Source organism: the organism of the source record quoted next, unplaced genomic scaffold (genome assembly GCF_019419815.1).
Source record: "Pyrus x bretschneideri cultivar Hongxiangsu unplaced genomic scaffold, Pyrus_bretschneideri_v1 Contig6, whole genome shotgun sequence".
In the NCBI taxonomy this organism is placed as follows: domain Eukaryota; kingdom Viridiplantae; phylum Streptophyta; class Magnoliopsida; order Rosales; family Rosaceae; genus Pyrus; species Pyrus x bretschneideri.
In genome coordinates this window covers 3229369-3246349 of record NW_025999798.1, presented here as the reverse complement: position 1 = coordinate 3246349, position 16981 = coordinate 3229369, and the positions used below count along the sequence as shown (strand labels likewise).

General features: G+C 36.6%; 2 protein-coding genes and 1 long non-coding RNA gene across 5 annotated transcripts; 2 read left to right on the top strand and 1 right to left on the bottom strand.

Annotated features, from left to right (window-relative positions):
- Positions 1 to 8299: 8299 nt before the first annotated feature.
- Positions 8300 to 12702, top strand: LOC125471551 (polygalacturonase At1g48100-like). The gene is made up of 7 exons (XM_048572095.1): positions 8300 to 8775; positions 9951 to 10082; positions 10307 to 10534; positions 10641 to 10685; positions 10786 to 10993; positions 11628 to 11818; positions 12057 to 12702. Exons 1-7 carry the CDS (start codon positions 8386 to 8388, stop codon positions 12447 to 12449), a joined length of 1587 nt encoding a protein of 528 aa, XP_048428052.1. The 5' UTR covers positions 8300 to 8385; the 3' UTR covers positions 12450 to 12702.
- Positions 12606 to 13275, bottom strand: LOC125471554. The gene is made up of 2 exons (XR_007253678.1): positions 13217 to 13275; positions 12606 to 12997 (listed from the first exon to the last, which is right to left on the bottom strand). It is a non-coding gene; the product is annotated as an uncharacterized LOC125471554 (long non-coding RNA).
- A 126-nt stretch (positions 13276 to 13401) lies between these two features.
- Positions 13402 to 16817, top strand: LOC125471552 (1,4-dihydroxy-2-naphthoyl-CoA synthase, peroxisomal-like). Of its 3 annotated transcripts, none has more exons than XM_048572097.1 (10): positions 13402 to 13719; positions 13815 to 13937; positions 14299 to 14400; positions 14493 to 14531; positions 14660 to 14758; positions 14913 to 14960; positions 15055 to 15150; positions 15292 to 15414; positions 15506 to 15664; positions 16446 to 16817. In XM_048572097.1, exons 1-9 carry the CDS (start codon positions 13459 to 13461, stop codon positions 15620 to 15622), a joined length of 1008 nt encoding a protein of 335 aa, XP_048428054.1. In that variant the 5' UTR covers positions 13402 to 13458; the 3' UTR covers positions 15623 to 15664; positions 16446 to 16817. The 3 variants fall into 3 exon arrangements, with proteins under 3 accessions (XP_048428054.1, XP_048428055.1, XP_048428053.1); XM_048572098.1 differs by having other exon boundaries at positions 16433 to 16817; XM_048572096.1 differs by lacking the exon at positions 16446 to 16817 and having other exon boundaries at positions 15506 to 15991.
- The last annotated feature ends 164 nt before the right edge of the window (positions 16818 to 16981 follow it).

Genomic DNA, 16981 nt, shown 5'->3' with positions numbered 1-16981 from the left:
TTCATCTTTTGTGACTAAGAGACGGAGATCAGGGTAAAAGGGATAGAGGAATACCTGGGAAGACTTTAAAAGAGACTATAACAAAAGATATGAAGTACTTGGAACTAATGAAATACTTGACGCAAAACCTTGCGCAATAGTTTCTAGGATTTCATATACCCGACTTTAGTGAGATAAAGTTTGATTGTTGTTGTATTTTTGTTTTTCGTAATCCACACCTACTTCTTTTTTTCACGTCCTGCACTCTCACACAACGACAAGTGTGAGCATCTAAATTGAATTTCATTCACCAAAGTCGAACTATACACCGTAAAAAAGAATCTATTCACACGCGCGTTAAACAGAACGTGAGTCAAACTAAAAGAAAAAGGCAATGGCCCATGAATTTTTTTCTGCATCTTGTGGTTGGATGAGATTGGACCTAAATTATGCAGGATGATGAGAGAGACAAAAGGAGAAAGGGATCTTATCCGGATCCTTTCCTCCTAATCCGTTGTGGATCTATGCCATTGAAATTTGATCCAACGGTTACAAACAGGAGCCCACTTAAAAGTTATAATAACTTTAGTCATTTGATCAAATTTCAATAGCACATATCCATTGATTTGGTGGATTAGGAGGAAGGGATCCTCTCCGGATCCCTTTCCAACCCAAAATTCCAAATGTGGATGAAAATGGGGCCACCAAGAAGAAGATGCATGACTAATTTGTAATATCTACTACTATCTAGTAGCCAGTGGGTGTGTTGTTGTGTCTATATCTGTGATAAATCGGATCAATTGTTTTGATTTCATATATATTCGTTTGGTTGGTCCTCCTCACTAGGGAGAGTTGGGTCCATCTAATAATGTTAGGGCATATCACACTAGCTAGGGTTGCAATAAAATTTATAAGTATATATAGGCTGTATCTATAGCTCAGGGTTGGGGTTTTGAAAAATGTAATACTCGATTAAAACACAGACAACTCTGCAATTTTAGTAGTCACGAGAAATGGCCACCTAGTACAAAACAACAAATATGGATGTGCATATATTTTATGTATAGAACTATATATGAAGTATAGGATAATCGATCATAGAGAATATTTCACGGTATAAAACATCTTATGTTCCCATTTTTTCTATTTTTGAATATGAGAATTCTATATGGTAGGTACATGATTCCGTTGAATGATAGGATCCTGGTGATGAACCACGCTGAGCCTGTAAAGTTTATTCAAATTATTGCGAAATTTTATCGTTTCAATTTTGCTGCAATATACCGAAATCTTTACTAAAAAAAGGCTCCTCCTATATTTATTTGGTTCACAGTTTTCATATCCATTGACCTGCACCACTGGAATTTGCAAGATGGATCAAGAAACAATAGACGCACGAAATTTTTTTTTAATTTTTATAATTTCTACTCGCATTGTTGCCATTTATGAATGCAATAATGAGATACTGGAATTGCTGAAAGCAGCAAAACTATACTATGCATGCGCATTGACCTCCGCAGTAAAGTCAACTGTGATCACGTTTTGTCTGCCCATGCATCTTTATCAAGCAACGAAACAGAAGAGTCGAGAAACTTGGTTTAAGAAGGAAGCAATTGTTAAATTGTTTAGATTTTACCATCAGCTAAATATTTTCCTTTTTATAATTATTGTGTAGTTTTTTTTTGCTTCGACATCGATCGGTTTTATTGCAGCTTTCATTATTTAACAGCCATGCACGTTCTTTAGATCGGACGTACTGATGGTACACTTGCGACATGCCTGAATTCTGATGCATTTCCAGATTACACAACAGGAATGCACATGTGCATACACAGTAGTCCACTGTTCACTATAATTATCATAACCCTTGAACACCCATTTTTTCACATGTTTATTTATGATTTTTGAATTATATCATCATAGAGAATTAATGAACACAAATAAATAAGCATGCAAAAAATGAGAAATAAGATCGTGCGTGAAATGTATTTCCTTACAATATTATCTTATTAATTCTTATTCGAACGTTTAAGTGGTTTAAATCCATATAGTCTAAGTTTAACAAGGAAATATATAGACATATAAATGCATATTATGTATTTACGATTACATGAGTACAATAAATCGTGCCCTTGATCAAGTGTAATGTGGCTTGGTATACATGCATTAGATGCTAAGTCAGAGAGGGAGAAAAAGCAACAGAGAAAAGTCCCTGGTGCCCAAAGAAACAATGGCAATTGGGGTGAACTTCATCAGGGGCTCTCCAAATCCATCCGTGATTGTGGCTGGAATAAGGCTTATTTTTTTCTTTTCTGTAGGCCATCGTAATTACACAAAGGTTGTCAAATGTATACAAAGCACTTTTGTCTTTTGTAAATATTTTAAGGATCTATTTAGATTATAGACACGAAGACAGTTGAGATTCTACCATGAAACCAATTGATAATATGGAAAGTAGTCAAACTACTTATAAACATATGCTAGGTTTATCATTTCTCCGATGTGAGATTCACTCTCAACGCGTCCCCTCACGTGTGACAAATTTTTAAGCCTAACATGTGGACAAACAAATTGGGTGACGTGAATCACATGTGACCGTTGAGCTACACACATAGATAGGACAACTTATTCTGATATCACGAAGAAAGTTGAGGTAAAACCATAAAATCAATTGACAATATGTAAAGTAGCCCAACTACTTATAATCACATACAATGTTTTTCATTTTTCTCGATGTGAGATTTATTCTCAACATAACATATCAATTAAAAGAGCTTTTCCAAACTGGAAATATAATTCACATGCTTAACAATGCCCACCATCCATAACCATAACATCATCAGCATTCGGCAGGGCCTACCGACCTAGCAGCGACATGTCAACAACGAGAAAACTGAAAACCCCAATGGGGGAAGTTAATTTAGATCTAATGCAAGGATCTAATTAATTAATATTATCTTAATTTCATATAATATATATACAGGTAGAGCTGGCTGGCTAGCTCCAAAAATTAGAAAGATCCGTGACCCTTTGCTTAAAGGTTAATTTCAATCCGGTGATTGCTATTTGTTGGACCTATTCGATTACTGTTTCACATTGTGCAACTAGCATGTAGTTTCGATGGTGATGTACTGATGTTGAAGTTTGTACGGAGACAGAGAGTCATATGGATTTTTGCCCCTCTTTTAACAATCATATAATCTATCTTTTATATCATGATTATCTGTATTAACACACTGATTAGTGCTTGTAAATTGTGCATTAGTACCATTACCCTCCTAAACCCACCAGCTCCAAAATATGGAATCAAACATGAAGCTTCCGAGTTTCAGTGGCCAGCATAACATAATTTAGGTGATGCCAAAGTGCTTTTTTCTCTCATAATTATTTGTCTTTTAAGTCACGAAGGCAGAAAAAATAGAAAAAGCAGTTGAAATGAAGTTTTTACAAATTCTAATGTTAAAATGATAAAAGTTAAATAACAAAGCTATATTGATCAAATATTTAAAATACAACTGATCAAGTAATTGACGATATATAATGAAAGCATAAAATTATTCTAAATTTTGTATTTTCATCATTTTAGCTATTTTACTAAAAAGAGTTGGTACATTTTAAAGGTTTGAATTAATCCTTGGGTGAAAGTGAGTCAATTAGATGTCACGTGGCAGTTAATGCATAAAATCTTTTATGCGTTGGTGAGTGAGCAAAACATTATCTCCAGTTTACCCAAAAAAAAAAAAAAAAAAAACATTTTTTCCAATTAATAATTAATGGAAGAGACGGAAAGAAACCCTAATCATCGATGGCACGGTATGCGCATGGAGATGGAGCTGATCACAAGAGAACTCAAAGTTCACGAGAGCGTGAAATTTAATGTAAGCACTAAATGACGGCTAATCAAGAAGGTCGTGTGTGAAAAAAAAATTAATGTGCCGGGAACCGGTCTAGTACACTGCAAATGGCTCTTTACCACAGTGATAGAAATGGTTGAGTCCTTGTATGATGGTGCTAGTTCGAATTTTATCGATGGCTAATTTAACAAATTTATCATTTGTCAAAAAAAAAAAAAAAACAGGTCTAGTACACCAAATGTCATAACACATGTGGTTGTAATTTTTTTTGAAATATTTAACCACTTGTATTATAACATTTAGTGTATCTGACCGTGCTCTCGACACACTAAAAAATCTCTCATTGCACAGACCGATCTTTTCCCCTTTACTTTCGAGTGTCTATATCTTATTCACTCGTAGTTGTGTCACAAATTTAAATAATAATAATAATAATATTGCCAAGCATGCAAAACCAGCCAAAAAATGGGATTAAAAAAATGAAGATACGTAACATATATATTTGAATTATGTGTGCATATCATGTATGTTGTTTCTGATTATGTGTAAGAAACATATACATAATACAATACTTAAAATAGTTTGCTCAGTTATCGGGATTCATTTGACGTTTGACGTATATACTTTTTGTTTGATTATCATGGGATTATGTGTGTGTGTATGCATATCCATGCATACACCTGCACCGCAGCCAACAAATTAGGATTTGAATCTCTTCCGGATTTAAACTGTGGAAATCTTAGAGATTTTCACATCTTAATCATTTATTATGCATCGTGTAATTAGAAATCTTTTGACTTTTTTTATTTAATATTAAACACAAATAGTATTTGACGAAAGCTGACCACACGATATATGATGAGCGATTAGGATGTGGGAATCTTTAGGATTCCCACGAAGTAGATCCAGAGAGATTCCTCTTCCAACAAATTAAGGGTAATATAGTTTGGGGTGCGAAGATCAATTAATATTTGTCGAGGACAAAAAGGAAAACTGTGCATGACAGCAAAACAATTTTAACGGTTCTGTGCAAATAACGCTACAAGATGATCACAAATTATACAAATCTTGTTTCTTTTCATAATTGGTTATTATTTATGTTTTAGTAAACGTTACAGAATAGTAATTTAGTTGGTTAATAATATTTAATTACCTTTGCAACTCCTGAACTCAAATTTCCTCTTCCGCAACATCGCTTGTATAAAAAGACAAGAGTACGAAAGAGAATAAATCAAACAACTCATTCGTTGTTCTTCTTATCCTATCATTTTTTTTGGATACCGATAAATTCCAGCAAGGAAAGCATAATGTATGAGCGTGGGAGAGAGCAACTTTGGAGGAAAATGGGGAAAGGGACGGGCAAAGAAGAAGAGGTCAAGGAGTTGTGGGTGATGAAATTGAGGTGTGCAAGTTACTGCTAATAGCTTCTCGACTCTGGCATCTCTGTAAATTCATCATAGCCACGGATATGAGTATAACAAACGTGGGGACGTTCATGGCCTCGTGTTTTTCCTCAATTGCTATAGCTAGCTAGCTCTATCTGATGAAATATATGAGACACACAACACCTAAAATAATTCAACCGAAACAAACAGAAACGGAAATATATATCACCATAATGTTTTGTTCCCACAAAATATTCCAACTGCATTCCCATCGTTTTCTTGGAATTAATTATGTTGGAGTAGATCGCAACGATCGATGCAATGTTAAATTTGAGCGTGTTCATTTTTATATGCACTTAGAGCATCTTCAAAAGAGATATCAATTTTTAAATATTAAAATGATAGTTGATAGTTTATGTGGTAATTTGACATTTTGTACAATATTTTGTTCCACCCGATATGTTAAATAATAATGTCATTTAATAATTTTTTTATCTTTTTGTAGAGTATCTTCAAAGGAGATGTCAAATTTTAAACATCAAAATGATAGTTGATAGCTTATGTGGCAATTTGACATTTTGTACAATATTTTGCTCCAATAATAATATCGTTTAATAAATTTTTTATATTTTTATGGAGTCTAATGATTAAGGCAACTAATCAAATATTTCAAAAACATAACAACAATTACTATATATTATATTAATCTATTAAAAAATATTTAATGAATTTGACATCTGTTGTCAAATTTGACAACAAAAGGGTTTGCCTTCAAATGATCACGTAAGAAATTGAATGCTCGGTTGGAGAGAGTTTGTTACCATTTTTTTACTGTTATATGCTTACGTGACAATTTTGACATTTTCTTTAGAGATACTCTTTTAAGTTCAAATATGTCTTTCCGTAATTGCGGGCGACGAATCAAAGTTCACCAATGATGCTGCAGTTTTCTATAATAATAATTAATAATATTATTCCAAAGACTTCCAGCGCACATGTACAGTAATCTGATCATTTATCAAAGCTGATGATTTTCTGCAGTATTATACCGTACAACTACAGAGTCTAAACCCCAATTAGTTTTAATATTAAGTTAAACACCAAATCTTTCTTACTATTTTAGTTTTACGTAATCTTTATTATCCGTCTCTCAAACTCATTGTCATCGCAAGTATTGAACATGTGACTTGAAAGAAACGAATTGAAATCCTCTCTGGATCTTATACTTCGGAGTCCACGTACCAAGAAATCTAGATTGTTCAATTTAAATTGTGCGATCTACGTTAACCTATCTCACTGGTTCACTTCACATACAATTTCTCTATCAAACGCCCATATCTCTCTTTCTCTTGAATGGCTCAAATTTTTCGATCTGTGGCCTTCAGAGTGTAAGATCTGGAAAGGATCTCAATCCACTGTTAGTTGACAGATTATTACCCAATAATGGTCGTACAAACTGGATTCTAGTACTTTTTTGTTCTTCCTTCAGAATTCCGTATAAACAGAAAAGGCAAAACTATGGGCGCACTGGGTTTTACATTATTTCTCGACTTATATGCCTAAAATTAAGGATTCTTTCAACAAATAAGTCTCTCAAAATTCTATTTCTAGTAAAAAACAAGCAAATCACCGAAAAAATCAACTATTATTACGCCTAGTTGTTATTATATTGTAAGTGATGAGTATTTCATATAGTCTGAATTCTCGAAGTGAAATCTCACTAATTAATATTATCAGTTGTTAAAGGACTACAGAAGTGTCGGGATTTAATTAAATCCTTCTCGGATTAAATAATTTTGATTATATAAAAATATGAGAAAAGTGCAGGCAAACACCCCATCCAACACTTTTAACTAAATTAAACTTAAAAAAAAATGAAATTATAGAGAAATTTGTAGCAGGAAAATCCTTAGCCTGGGTGCAAGTCAAGAGGACACATCAGAGAGGAAAGACCGAAAGAGTATAGCCCGTGAAGGTTGCATGTGATCATAAAGTGCTGTTATAATCAGTGCCGGGCCTCGACACCTATTCCCACTCACGTGTGTCCTTCGCCTTTTGAATCCCCCACTCCACTGTTAGGTTAATATTTTACCGCCCCTTAACTCTATAGGGCTATTCATAAGTGGATTAAACTAGTTGATTAAGTTAGTGTATTCATACGTAGATTAAACTAGTTGGTTAAGTCAGTGTTTTGTTGTCGTCGCCTTATATTCAAATTCACATATATTTTTCTTAAATATTTAACTACCCTTTAACTCTATAGAGCTATGCATATGCAAGTTAAGTTAGTGTTTTCGTTGTTGTAGCCTTATATTTGAGTTCACATCTATTTTTTCTTAAATATTTTACTACCCCTTGACTCTATATAGCTATGCATATGCAGATTAAGCTAGTTGGTCGAGTCATTATTTATGTTGTCGTCGTCTTATATTTGAGTTTACATCTACTATTTCTTAAATATTTTACTACCCCTTAACCCTATAGGGTTATGCATATGCGGGTTAAGCTAGTTAGTTAGGTTAGTGTTTCCGTTGCCGTCGCCTTATATTCAAGTTCACATCTATTATCCCCACCCTATAAGTTAAAATGGCTTATAATAAAATATAGTCTTGCAAATAGAAAAACACTAAAAGAAAACACAGTGGAAAAAAGGACATGATTGAAATGAATGCTCGACTCGGTTGATATATTACAGATCTATGATATTGTATTAACAAAAATACACGTGCTATAAAGAAACAAATTAATATCCATAGTTTGCTCATTACCACTAATTAATTAAGATTTGAACAAGGAGTATTTAAATGGAACATGTGTTCGCATAAGCATTATGAAATTGAATGAGCTGCAACAAAGAGCTGCAATATTTGGCATGTGAGGAAAACAAAATTCCAACTATAATTTTATACCAACTATAATTCACAAAAAAGAAAACATGATAATTAATAAAAGAACAAAAGGAAATAAAAAGGAGAATGAAATTAACAAATTTATAAATTCCTAGAATTATCAAATTAGAGCTTATGCATGTTTGTCTCCATCTGTTTGCATGCTCCAATTCTATATAAACACAGCCACCACATCTTTTTTCTATCTAAACTAAACCAGTCCTCTCACACAACTCTCTCTCTCTCTCTCTCTCATCCACAACCCCACATTGTGCAGAAATGAGTGAGTTCAGTTTCAGAAGCATCACATTCATGCTAGTAATTGCATTTCTGGTTTGGTCGTCGAATTTCGACGCTTGCATGGGGAGAAGAGGCCGGCATTGGAGGCAAAGCAGGGCATCCTTTACTTCTCTTTCAAAGAAAAAAGGAAAAAGCAACCACGGCGGCAGCGGCGGCGGCCACTACCACAGCGGTAGTGGATCAAAACCCAAGCCCCCATCTCATAAAAAGGCACCATCTCCACCTCGTAACAAGGCACAGCCTCCACCTCATAACAAGGCACCATCGCCACCTCAATATAAAGCTCCACCACCACCACAGAAGGGTTCCTCCACTTATAATGTGCTAGATTTTGGTGCTAAGGGTAACGGCGGTACCGACGACACAAAGGTTTGTAGTTGGTTTAAGCTCATCATAATTTTACTCCGTACTCAATTAAGAACTAATCAATCATGGTCAAGGGTTAATCAAAATATCTTCATAATTTGAGCTTTGATTAATAATGTTGCTAGCTTTGTACCCTGTTTAGCTTTTTACAGTTACGAAGTCGATTCTCATTAGTTGCAAATCATAAATTAACACGTATAATAAAATGATTACTAACAGAACAATGAGAAAAAACATGTAAAAAGTTAAGTATTTTCTGCTACGTTTGCGAATTTAGCTCATGATATTTCCATGAAAATGACATGGAATTCCAACATGCTCCTAGCTGTAGCGTAAATGAATGGTAGTCACTTAACCATTGAGAGAAACAAAATGATTATTTTGGCAAACTTTTTTCCTTTTTGCCCTTTTGCCCTTTTGCCTTTTTGTATCACTTGCACGTGATTTCTTAAAGGGTTGGGTTGGGTTATTTGGTAATTTTACCCAAATTATAGTTAAAGCATTGCGGTCAGTTTAATTAATTTTAATGTTTAGTTAATTGAGTTTAATTTTTATGTAAGGACTTACCTAAAATATTTAATAATTACCGTTTATAATAAAGTGATTAAACTCAACGGGAGAATATTTAAGAGCGTCTCCATCCATGGTCTAATTGGCAGGGCAATTGAGTTCAATTGCCCTTGGCCCCAAAAAAGGTGGTCCGCTAATGCAAATTATGGAACGCAATTAGGTCAAGGGCTTGTGCCCTTCAATGCCTTTGCAAGAATTGCCTTGGCTTGTGCCATTGCACTAGCAGGACCCACCCATGTGCCCTTGAAGACCGTTGGATTTCCAACGGTCCAGAGAACTGTTGGATTTCCAACGGTCCAGATAACTGTTGGATTTCGAACGTTAAAAAAAAAAAAAATTATCTCACGTGGCATAATTTGGTGCATCTTATTTCAATAAAATTTAATCAACTGCCTGGATTAAAGGGCAGTGACAACAGAACAAACTAAACTGGTGGGGCCCACTGAACAAATTTTATTCTCGTTACGGCAGTTGGGTCACGATTCCAACAATAATTGTATACTGTTCTGCACAACAAATTAACACCAACCGTATTTTCTACTGTTAAAGTTTACATACGGTAGTTTGTATAACATCTAACGGAGGGGTTTTGTTATTGTGTGACGCAGGCATTCCAAGCTGCATGGGCCGCTGCTTGTAAAGTCGAGGCATCAAGCATCATTGTTCCAGCCGGTTATCAGTTCCTTGTGGGCCCCATCTCATTCTCCGGCCCGTACTGCCAGAAAAACATTTTATTTCAGGTAAAAATACATATACACACAGTAACAGAGTGGTAGTAAAATTAAAAAAAACCAAAAAAATAAAATAAAATAAAATCAAAGTAAAAGTAATTGCATAATTCACATAACTCCTTCAATCTAGAAGGTTAATGGGATTCAGTACGCATTGTGTGGACGACTGACGTTATCATTCACTTATTATAATTTCTATCTTTTGTCTAATGTACGAAATTATGAATTTTCAGTTAGATGGCACGATACTAGCACCGACGGACTCGAAATCCTGGGGCAAAGGCCTGCTACAATGGCTTGAATTTACAAAGCTAAATGGAATCACAGTACAGGGAAAGGGAGTGATTGATGGAAGAGGCTCGCCTTGGTGGCAAGACACTCCCTACGGAGACCCTATAGATGGTGATTTCAAGCTCATTGTGCCACTAAACAGCTCAGTCCAACAACGCCCGCCAATGCCGGTAATTAAACTAAACTAAACTAATTTTTGACACTAGATTTGAACGTTAAATTTCGTGATCATCAAGCTTAAACTAATCAGCATCCTGTGGCTGACATCCGTGGCAGATAAGAAGCGAGCTGAGCGGGAAAATGCCAAGCATCAAACCGACTGTAAGGACCACTTGTGTGCCAAAACCTTGACGCTTATGTGATCTTGAATCTTGACCTGCAGTTTCAGTAACATGGTTTTTGTATTTTGTTGATTGTGCAGGCACTGCGGTTTTATGGGAGTTTTAATGTCACGGTTACAGGCATAACGATTCAGAATAGCCCCCAATGCCATCTCAAATTCGACAACTGCCAGGGAGTGCTGGTCCATGATATGAGCGTCTCGTCCCCTGGGGACAGTCCCAACACAGATGGAATTCACCTCCAGAACTCCCAAAGAGTGCTCATCCACTCCACCACTCTTGCTTGCGGTAACTATACACCTTACTCTTCAATATCTACTGTTACTGCAGCGCAGTGTGTCGGACTCACATATTCCACACTTACTATAACTCCTTGGGGGATCATTCCATGAGCAATCTTATCCTGCCTGCAGCCTTACGTATTGGCATTTTCCATCTGACAATCCTCGACCACTAAAAATTTGACATGTAGCAGCAGGCAATCTGCTACATTCCAAGAATTATGGCAACCTATTATGATGATGCATTTCACACCCTAAATCATCAGTGGTCTATCCAAATTTAGGATTAGGTCTCAAACCCATGACAGCAACAACTCTTGTTTTGTAGTATACCCAAGCCTCAATCGATATTTTGTCATCATCGGACGCTAGAAACACTACTCAACTCCCCTGTCCTTCTGTCCAGTTCAACTTAAAAACGGCCCACATACAACGGATAAAAGATAAGAAGGAAAAGTATCAAGCATGGCACTTCATATCACAATGATTCCTAAGAACTAACACTGAAGAATCAAATTTACACAGTAACTGCGAACAACGGACAAGGCATGAAATAGGCAGAGACTTAATACCAAGTCGATTAGTATAACTGTCATGGATAAATATTGAACTAAACGTTTCAATTCTAATGATTTGTGCAGGAGATGACTGTATTTCCATACAAACTGGATGCTCGGATGTATATATACACAACGTGAACTGTGGACCAGGGCATGGAATCAGCATTGGAGGTTTAGGAAAGGGCAACACGAAAGCATGTGTTTCAAACATTACCGTTCGAGACATCATGATGCACAACACGATGAATGGTGTCAGAGTCAAGACATGGCAGGTATGGATTCACCTAAAAGTTTTTAACACATCCTTCCTGCTGATTATTGGACTTTAACATAGAACTCTCTTCTGCATCGAATACTCAAATGTCGACTGAAAAACTATCTTAGTAACGCTAGAAATGAGTCCTTAAAAAACGTCTTCTTTATGGGCTCTTCCGAAACGTCAAAATAGTTACTAAAGCTTGACAACTTACCATTTTCTTTTACTCATATAACTGAATCCTAAATGTGCAGGGTGGATCAGGGTCTGTTCAGGGAGTGCTGTTCTCAAACATTCAAGTTTCTGAGGTTCAACTCCCCATTGTGATTGACCAATTCTACTGTGACAAAACCACATGCAAAAACCAAACATCAGCTGTGGCTCTTTCGGGAATCACCTACGAGAGAATAAGAGGAACTTACACCGTAAAACCAGTACACTTTGCCTGTAGTGACAGCCTACCCTGCGTAGATGTAACACTAAATGGTATACAGCTAAAGCCATTGCAAGAAAAGTATCACCTGTACAACCCCTTCTGCTGGCAGACTTTTGGGGAGTTGAGAACCCCAACAGTCCCACCCATTGGTTGTTTACAGCTTGGCAAGCCATCAGGCAACCAAATAAATTCAAATCACGATGCGTGTTGAGATTTTTAGTACTAAGTATACATCTATATATGTATATCTGATGATGATGGTGTACTCACTTTGTGTGGCCGGCATGATTTCCTGACCCCTTTCGCACCATCAACTTATTTGGTAATTGGTAATTGGTATAGTGTGTGTATAATTTGGCAGTCCTAGTTTTACAGGAATTCTTCCTCATCTTTGTTAGAGGCTTACATTTATATCCTGCTGTTATACAAGATTACATAATTACAGAACTTCCATGAATTGTCTACGTTCCAGTGACTCCACTGCTTCAAAAGCAAGCAAATTCAACATCGTATATTGAAAAAAGTACAAACAACATAAGCAAGTGGCTAAATAACAAGAGAGACTACATGAAACATATGCTTCGCCACTTTGGGATCCCTAATCTACCACGCGTCGTTAGGTGTTTTAACTTTTCCGCATGATACTTGTTTCATGTAAGTTCTTCGGGATCAAGATACATCCCCTTGTACAGCACCATCACTTGTATCTCTCTGTAAAAGTGTTGTAGACACAAGGAGATATCTCGCGCATAAGAATTTCTAATAGATTAGGGATTGAAATTGAAATCCAGATCAGTATTCAAGACACATACTACAGATAGCACAATAAGCAGATAAATTAGTACAAAATAAGAAGATTAATTAACAGTTCATTTAATAACAGCAGATTAAAGCATGAAATCCAATCAGTACAATCTTACAATTTGATAAATCATACGAAACGCAAAGAAATTTATCAAAAGAAGTCTGAAAACGCACCGTTTTCGTCCTTTCCCTGGATTCTGATTTGATTTTTGCAAACTGAAATCCTGAATGCGCACAACATGCTTACGAATTGCAGTGGCAGTTTTACCTCTAGGGGCTTGGCGCCAAAAACGACGCCGCATGATAAATTGAAGAAACGCACCGTTTCGCTGTTCGCGCCATATCTTATCCAATCCAAATGTCTCATCTTCAACCTCCAAAGTCCAAAGCGTTGATCCTTATCCAGTTTTCCTTCAATGGCAGAGGGCTTAGAGAAGGACGTCATGACCACCGCAACTAGGAGGGTGGCCTCCATCGCCAACCACCTCATTCCGGCCCATTTATCTCCCGGCTCCGCTGCAATTTCTCTCTCCAACGCCTCCATGAACGACAGCTACCACCGCACCCACGGCGAGGTTTCGACTCACCGAGTTGTTTGGGAAAATGCTCGCGACGTTTCCGGCGACGAATTCACTGATATTATATACGAGAAAGCCGTCGGCGAAGCCATTGCAAAGGTCAGGCTCCTCAGGTTGGTTTTGATTAATGAATCCTAATTACTGAGAGATCAATGCGATTTGATGTGTCTGAATCTCGTGATTTTTGTGCTTAGGTTACGATTAATAGGCCGGAGAGAAGAAATGCGTTCCGGCCGCAGACTGTGAAGGAGCTGATTCGCGCGTTTAATGATGCCAGGGACGACGGCTCCATAGGCGTCGTCATTCTTACCGGGAAGGTACGTCCTTACCCTCTTTCGTGCCAATATCCTAACATTTAGCTCCGTCACAAATTTCCATTGCTTCTGTCACTTGGAATGCACGTAATCAACTTTTAACAGATATTCGCCAACAAAATGTTACATTTGTAACGATAAATTACTAATTAGCGAGTACTTTGAATCGGATAGTTGAGCTATAAGAAAATATTAAGAGGGAATTCAAACATACTAATCTACAGCGAATCTAACGGACAAATTTGTTGGAATATTTGACGACAAGGGTCAATTGGTACGAACAAAAAGTTTAGGATTAGTAGCTAGTAACATGATGAAAATATGTCAACTTTACACTGTTTTGTTGGTAATTTGGTGTTTTTAGGGAACCAAAGCATTCTGCAGTGGCGGTGATCAGGCTTTGAGAGGAAAAGATGGTTATTCTGATTACGATGATTTTGGCCGTCTTAATGTGTTAGATTTGCAGGTATATTATACATTCATGTTTATATTTTAATACGATTCTGTAACATAAATGTTCTTACTGGTATATAAATCATCTCAAATCGGTATGTTCAGGTCCAGATTCGACGTCTTCCAAAGCCAGTAATAGCCATGGTATGCCCTTCTCAACATCTTTAGGCCTTTGCTGTTGGACAGTTGGAGAGCTGCGAAACTTAAACGTTTCTGGTTGTCGAAAACTTTACCACATTTCTAACTGTTGTTCATGTTAAATGGTTTATCAGGTGGCTGGTTATGCTGTTGGGGGAGGACATGTGTTACACATGGTCTGTGATCTAACCATTGCAGCAGACAATGCTATTTTTGGCCAGACTGGTCCTAAGGTGCTCATATCATATACCTTAATTCTGGTTAAAAACTTCGCGAACTTGATTTTGAATCACCGTCAATCATTCATCTTCGTTTCATCTTCAATCTAAGAATGGGTGAGAGCAGCATGCTAACATACAGAAACCACGCAACTTGTACATTTGGCAGGTTGGAAGCTTTGACGCTGGTTATGGGAGTTCCATCATGTCCCGTTTGGTAGGAATTGTTTCAAGTCTGACTTGTGTTATGCAAATACTTCTTTCGTATTGCTCTAACTTGGTATGTGTAATGAATGGTTTTGGTCAATCAGGTCGGGCCTAAAAAAGCACGAGAAATGTGGTTTATGGCAAGGTTTTACACAGCTGCTGAAGCAGAGAAAATGGGACTTGTTAACACTGTTGTACCGGTAAGTTCACTCTCAATGCGACACAAATCTCATCGTATGGCCTATGAACTGAATACAAATGACATTTTCCTTGAAAATTAGCCTTATATCACTAAAAGTTTGCGGAAGATAGCATTTTCACTGTTTTATTCGGTTATCCAGCTGGAGACTTTAGAGCAAGAAACGGTTAAATGGTGTCGAGAAATGCTAAGAAACAGCCCAACCGCGCTTCGGGTGCTGAAGTCTGCTCTTAATGCAGTTGACGACGGTCATGCTGGACTGCAGGTACCTTCAGTTAGCAACCATATTTCTAGAGATGCCACGGTCTTATTCATACATGCATGTGCTAACTACTTCACCAATGTTTCCAACGCAGCAACTTGCTGGAGATGCCACGCTCTTATTCTATGGCACTGAGGAAGGTAACGAGGGGAAGACGGCTTATATGCAGCGCAGACGTCCAGATTTCTCAAAGTTTCCCAGGAGACCTTAATGCTGAGCACTTTCCCAGCAGACTTGGACCCCTTAACCACTTGTTTGTATTTCCTTCCTTTCACCCCTTTTCGGATAAATGGTTTGGTTTTGAAGTTCGGACGTTGGTGGAGAGGAGAATAGATTTATGGCTGATTTCACTTGGAAGTTGCTTTGTCATCTAATTAGAAGCCTCCTTTCACGTAGAGTTTCACTACGTTTTCGGGCTCCGGAAAAGTAATTTGTTCAAATCTCTTGCTCATTCAATCTGTTTTTTAGGCGATATTTTAAACTACTCTTGCAGTTTCATCTTCGGGTGATTCGAGTGCTAGCTAACCTTATACATTTATCTACTATGTTTGATTTATCAGTAAAGAAAAGAAATTTTATACTTTCTAATTTTTTATTGTGTGCTTATTGACGAAAATGAAAATAAAAGGGGGAGAACATAACTCTTTGATAGCTTGAGTTTAGTAACTTTATTTGCATTCCAAAAAAAGTTCAAAAGCAAAACAACAATCATAATATACTAGTAAAGTTCACACACTTTGTGTGTTGAGAAATATATTTTTTAAATATTTGTATTTTAATTTTTTTTTTATGAGATAAGTTATCTGTTCTTAACAGATTGACAGACATTCCAAAAAATTAGGAGTTGGCAGTTAGGAAAGAGAGAGAAAGAGAGAGAGAGTGAATGAGTTGAGAGGGTAGCAATAAAGTGACATAGCTGTGAGCTTTAGGAAAATAGCAATAAAAATTAGTTTGTATTAAAAGGGTATAGTAGTAATTATATTTGTTTTTGGTTGACAAACTGGGTTTTATTAATATGTAGTTTCCATCCTCAGTACAGCAGCAATGGCCAGAAGCTGCTGCAATACGTGCTACGGTGCAGGTGTGTATTGAGTTGGGATGTCAGGATGTGGAGGTTGAATCAGATTCTCATATGCTCATTCGAATGCTTAATGGGGAATATGCAATTGATCCTACTTTGGAGTGCTTTATTTATGATATTGGGCTGTTAGTAGCTATAACATAAGAGGATGACAGAAAAAGAGAGAGAGGGATACTGATATTATTTCTATTCTTTCTTTCGCGAGTCTGTTTTAATAGCACACGAAGTGTTATATTTATAGAGCAACTCCCGTAATAATAATCATCCAAATACAATGATGACACTGTTGAAAGTATCAAATACTATTCCCAAGTCTTTATTTCTTTGAGTGCGCATTCACCCACTAATTCTACAACAATAGTAGTAATTATATTTGTTTTGGTTGACAAACAGTGATTTATTAATATGTAGTTTTGATTATTGGATAAAAAAAAAAATAACGCAAAATAAGGAAAAAGAAAAAGAAAAAAGAGAGCATAACTTCGGAGC

What these genes read in the sequence shown, in the direction of transcription:
- LOC125471551 (XM_048572095.1), top strand. Translation starts at nt 8,386, where the DNA reads ATGAGTGAGTTCAGTTTCAGAAGCATCACATTCATGCTAGTAATTGCA. An exon ending in AACAACGCCCGCCAATGCCG is followed by an intron (nt 10,535 to 10,640) that starts GTAATTAAACTA and finishes CATCCGTGGCAG; the next exon opens with ATAAGAAGCGAGCTGAGCGG. An exon ending in CTCCACCACTCTTGCTTGCG is followed by an intron (nt 10,994 to 11,627) that starts GTAACTATACAC and finishes TGATTTGTGCAG; the next exon opens with GAGATGACTGTATTTCCATA.
- LOC125471552 (XM_048572097.1), top strand. Translation starts at nt 13,459, where the DNA reads ATGGCAGAGGGCTTAGAGAAGGACGTCATGACCACCGCAACTAGGAGG. An exon ending in CAAAGCCAGTAATAGCCATG is followed by an intron (nt 14,532 to 14,659) that starts GTATGCCCTTCT and finishes ATGGTTTATCAG; the next exon opens with GTGGCTGGTTATGCTGTTGG. An exon ending in TTGGCCAGACTGGTCCTAAG is followed by an intron (nt 14,759 to 14,912) that starts GTGCTCATATCA and finishes TACATTTGGCAG; the next exon opens with GTTGGAAGCTTTGACGCTGG.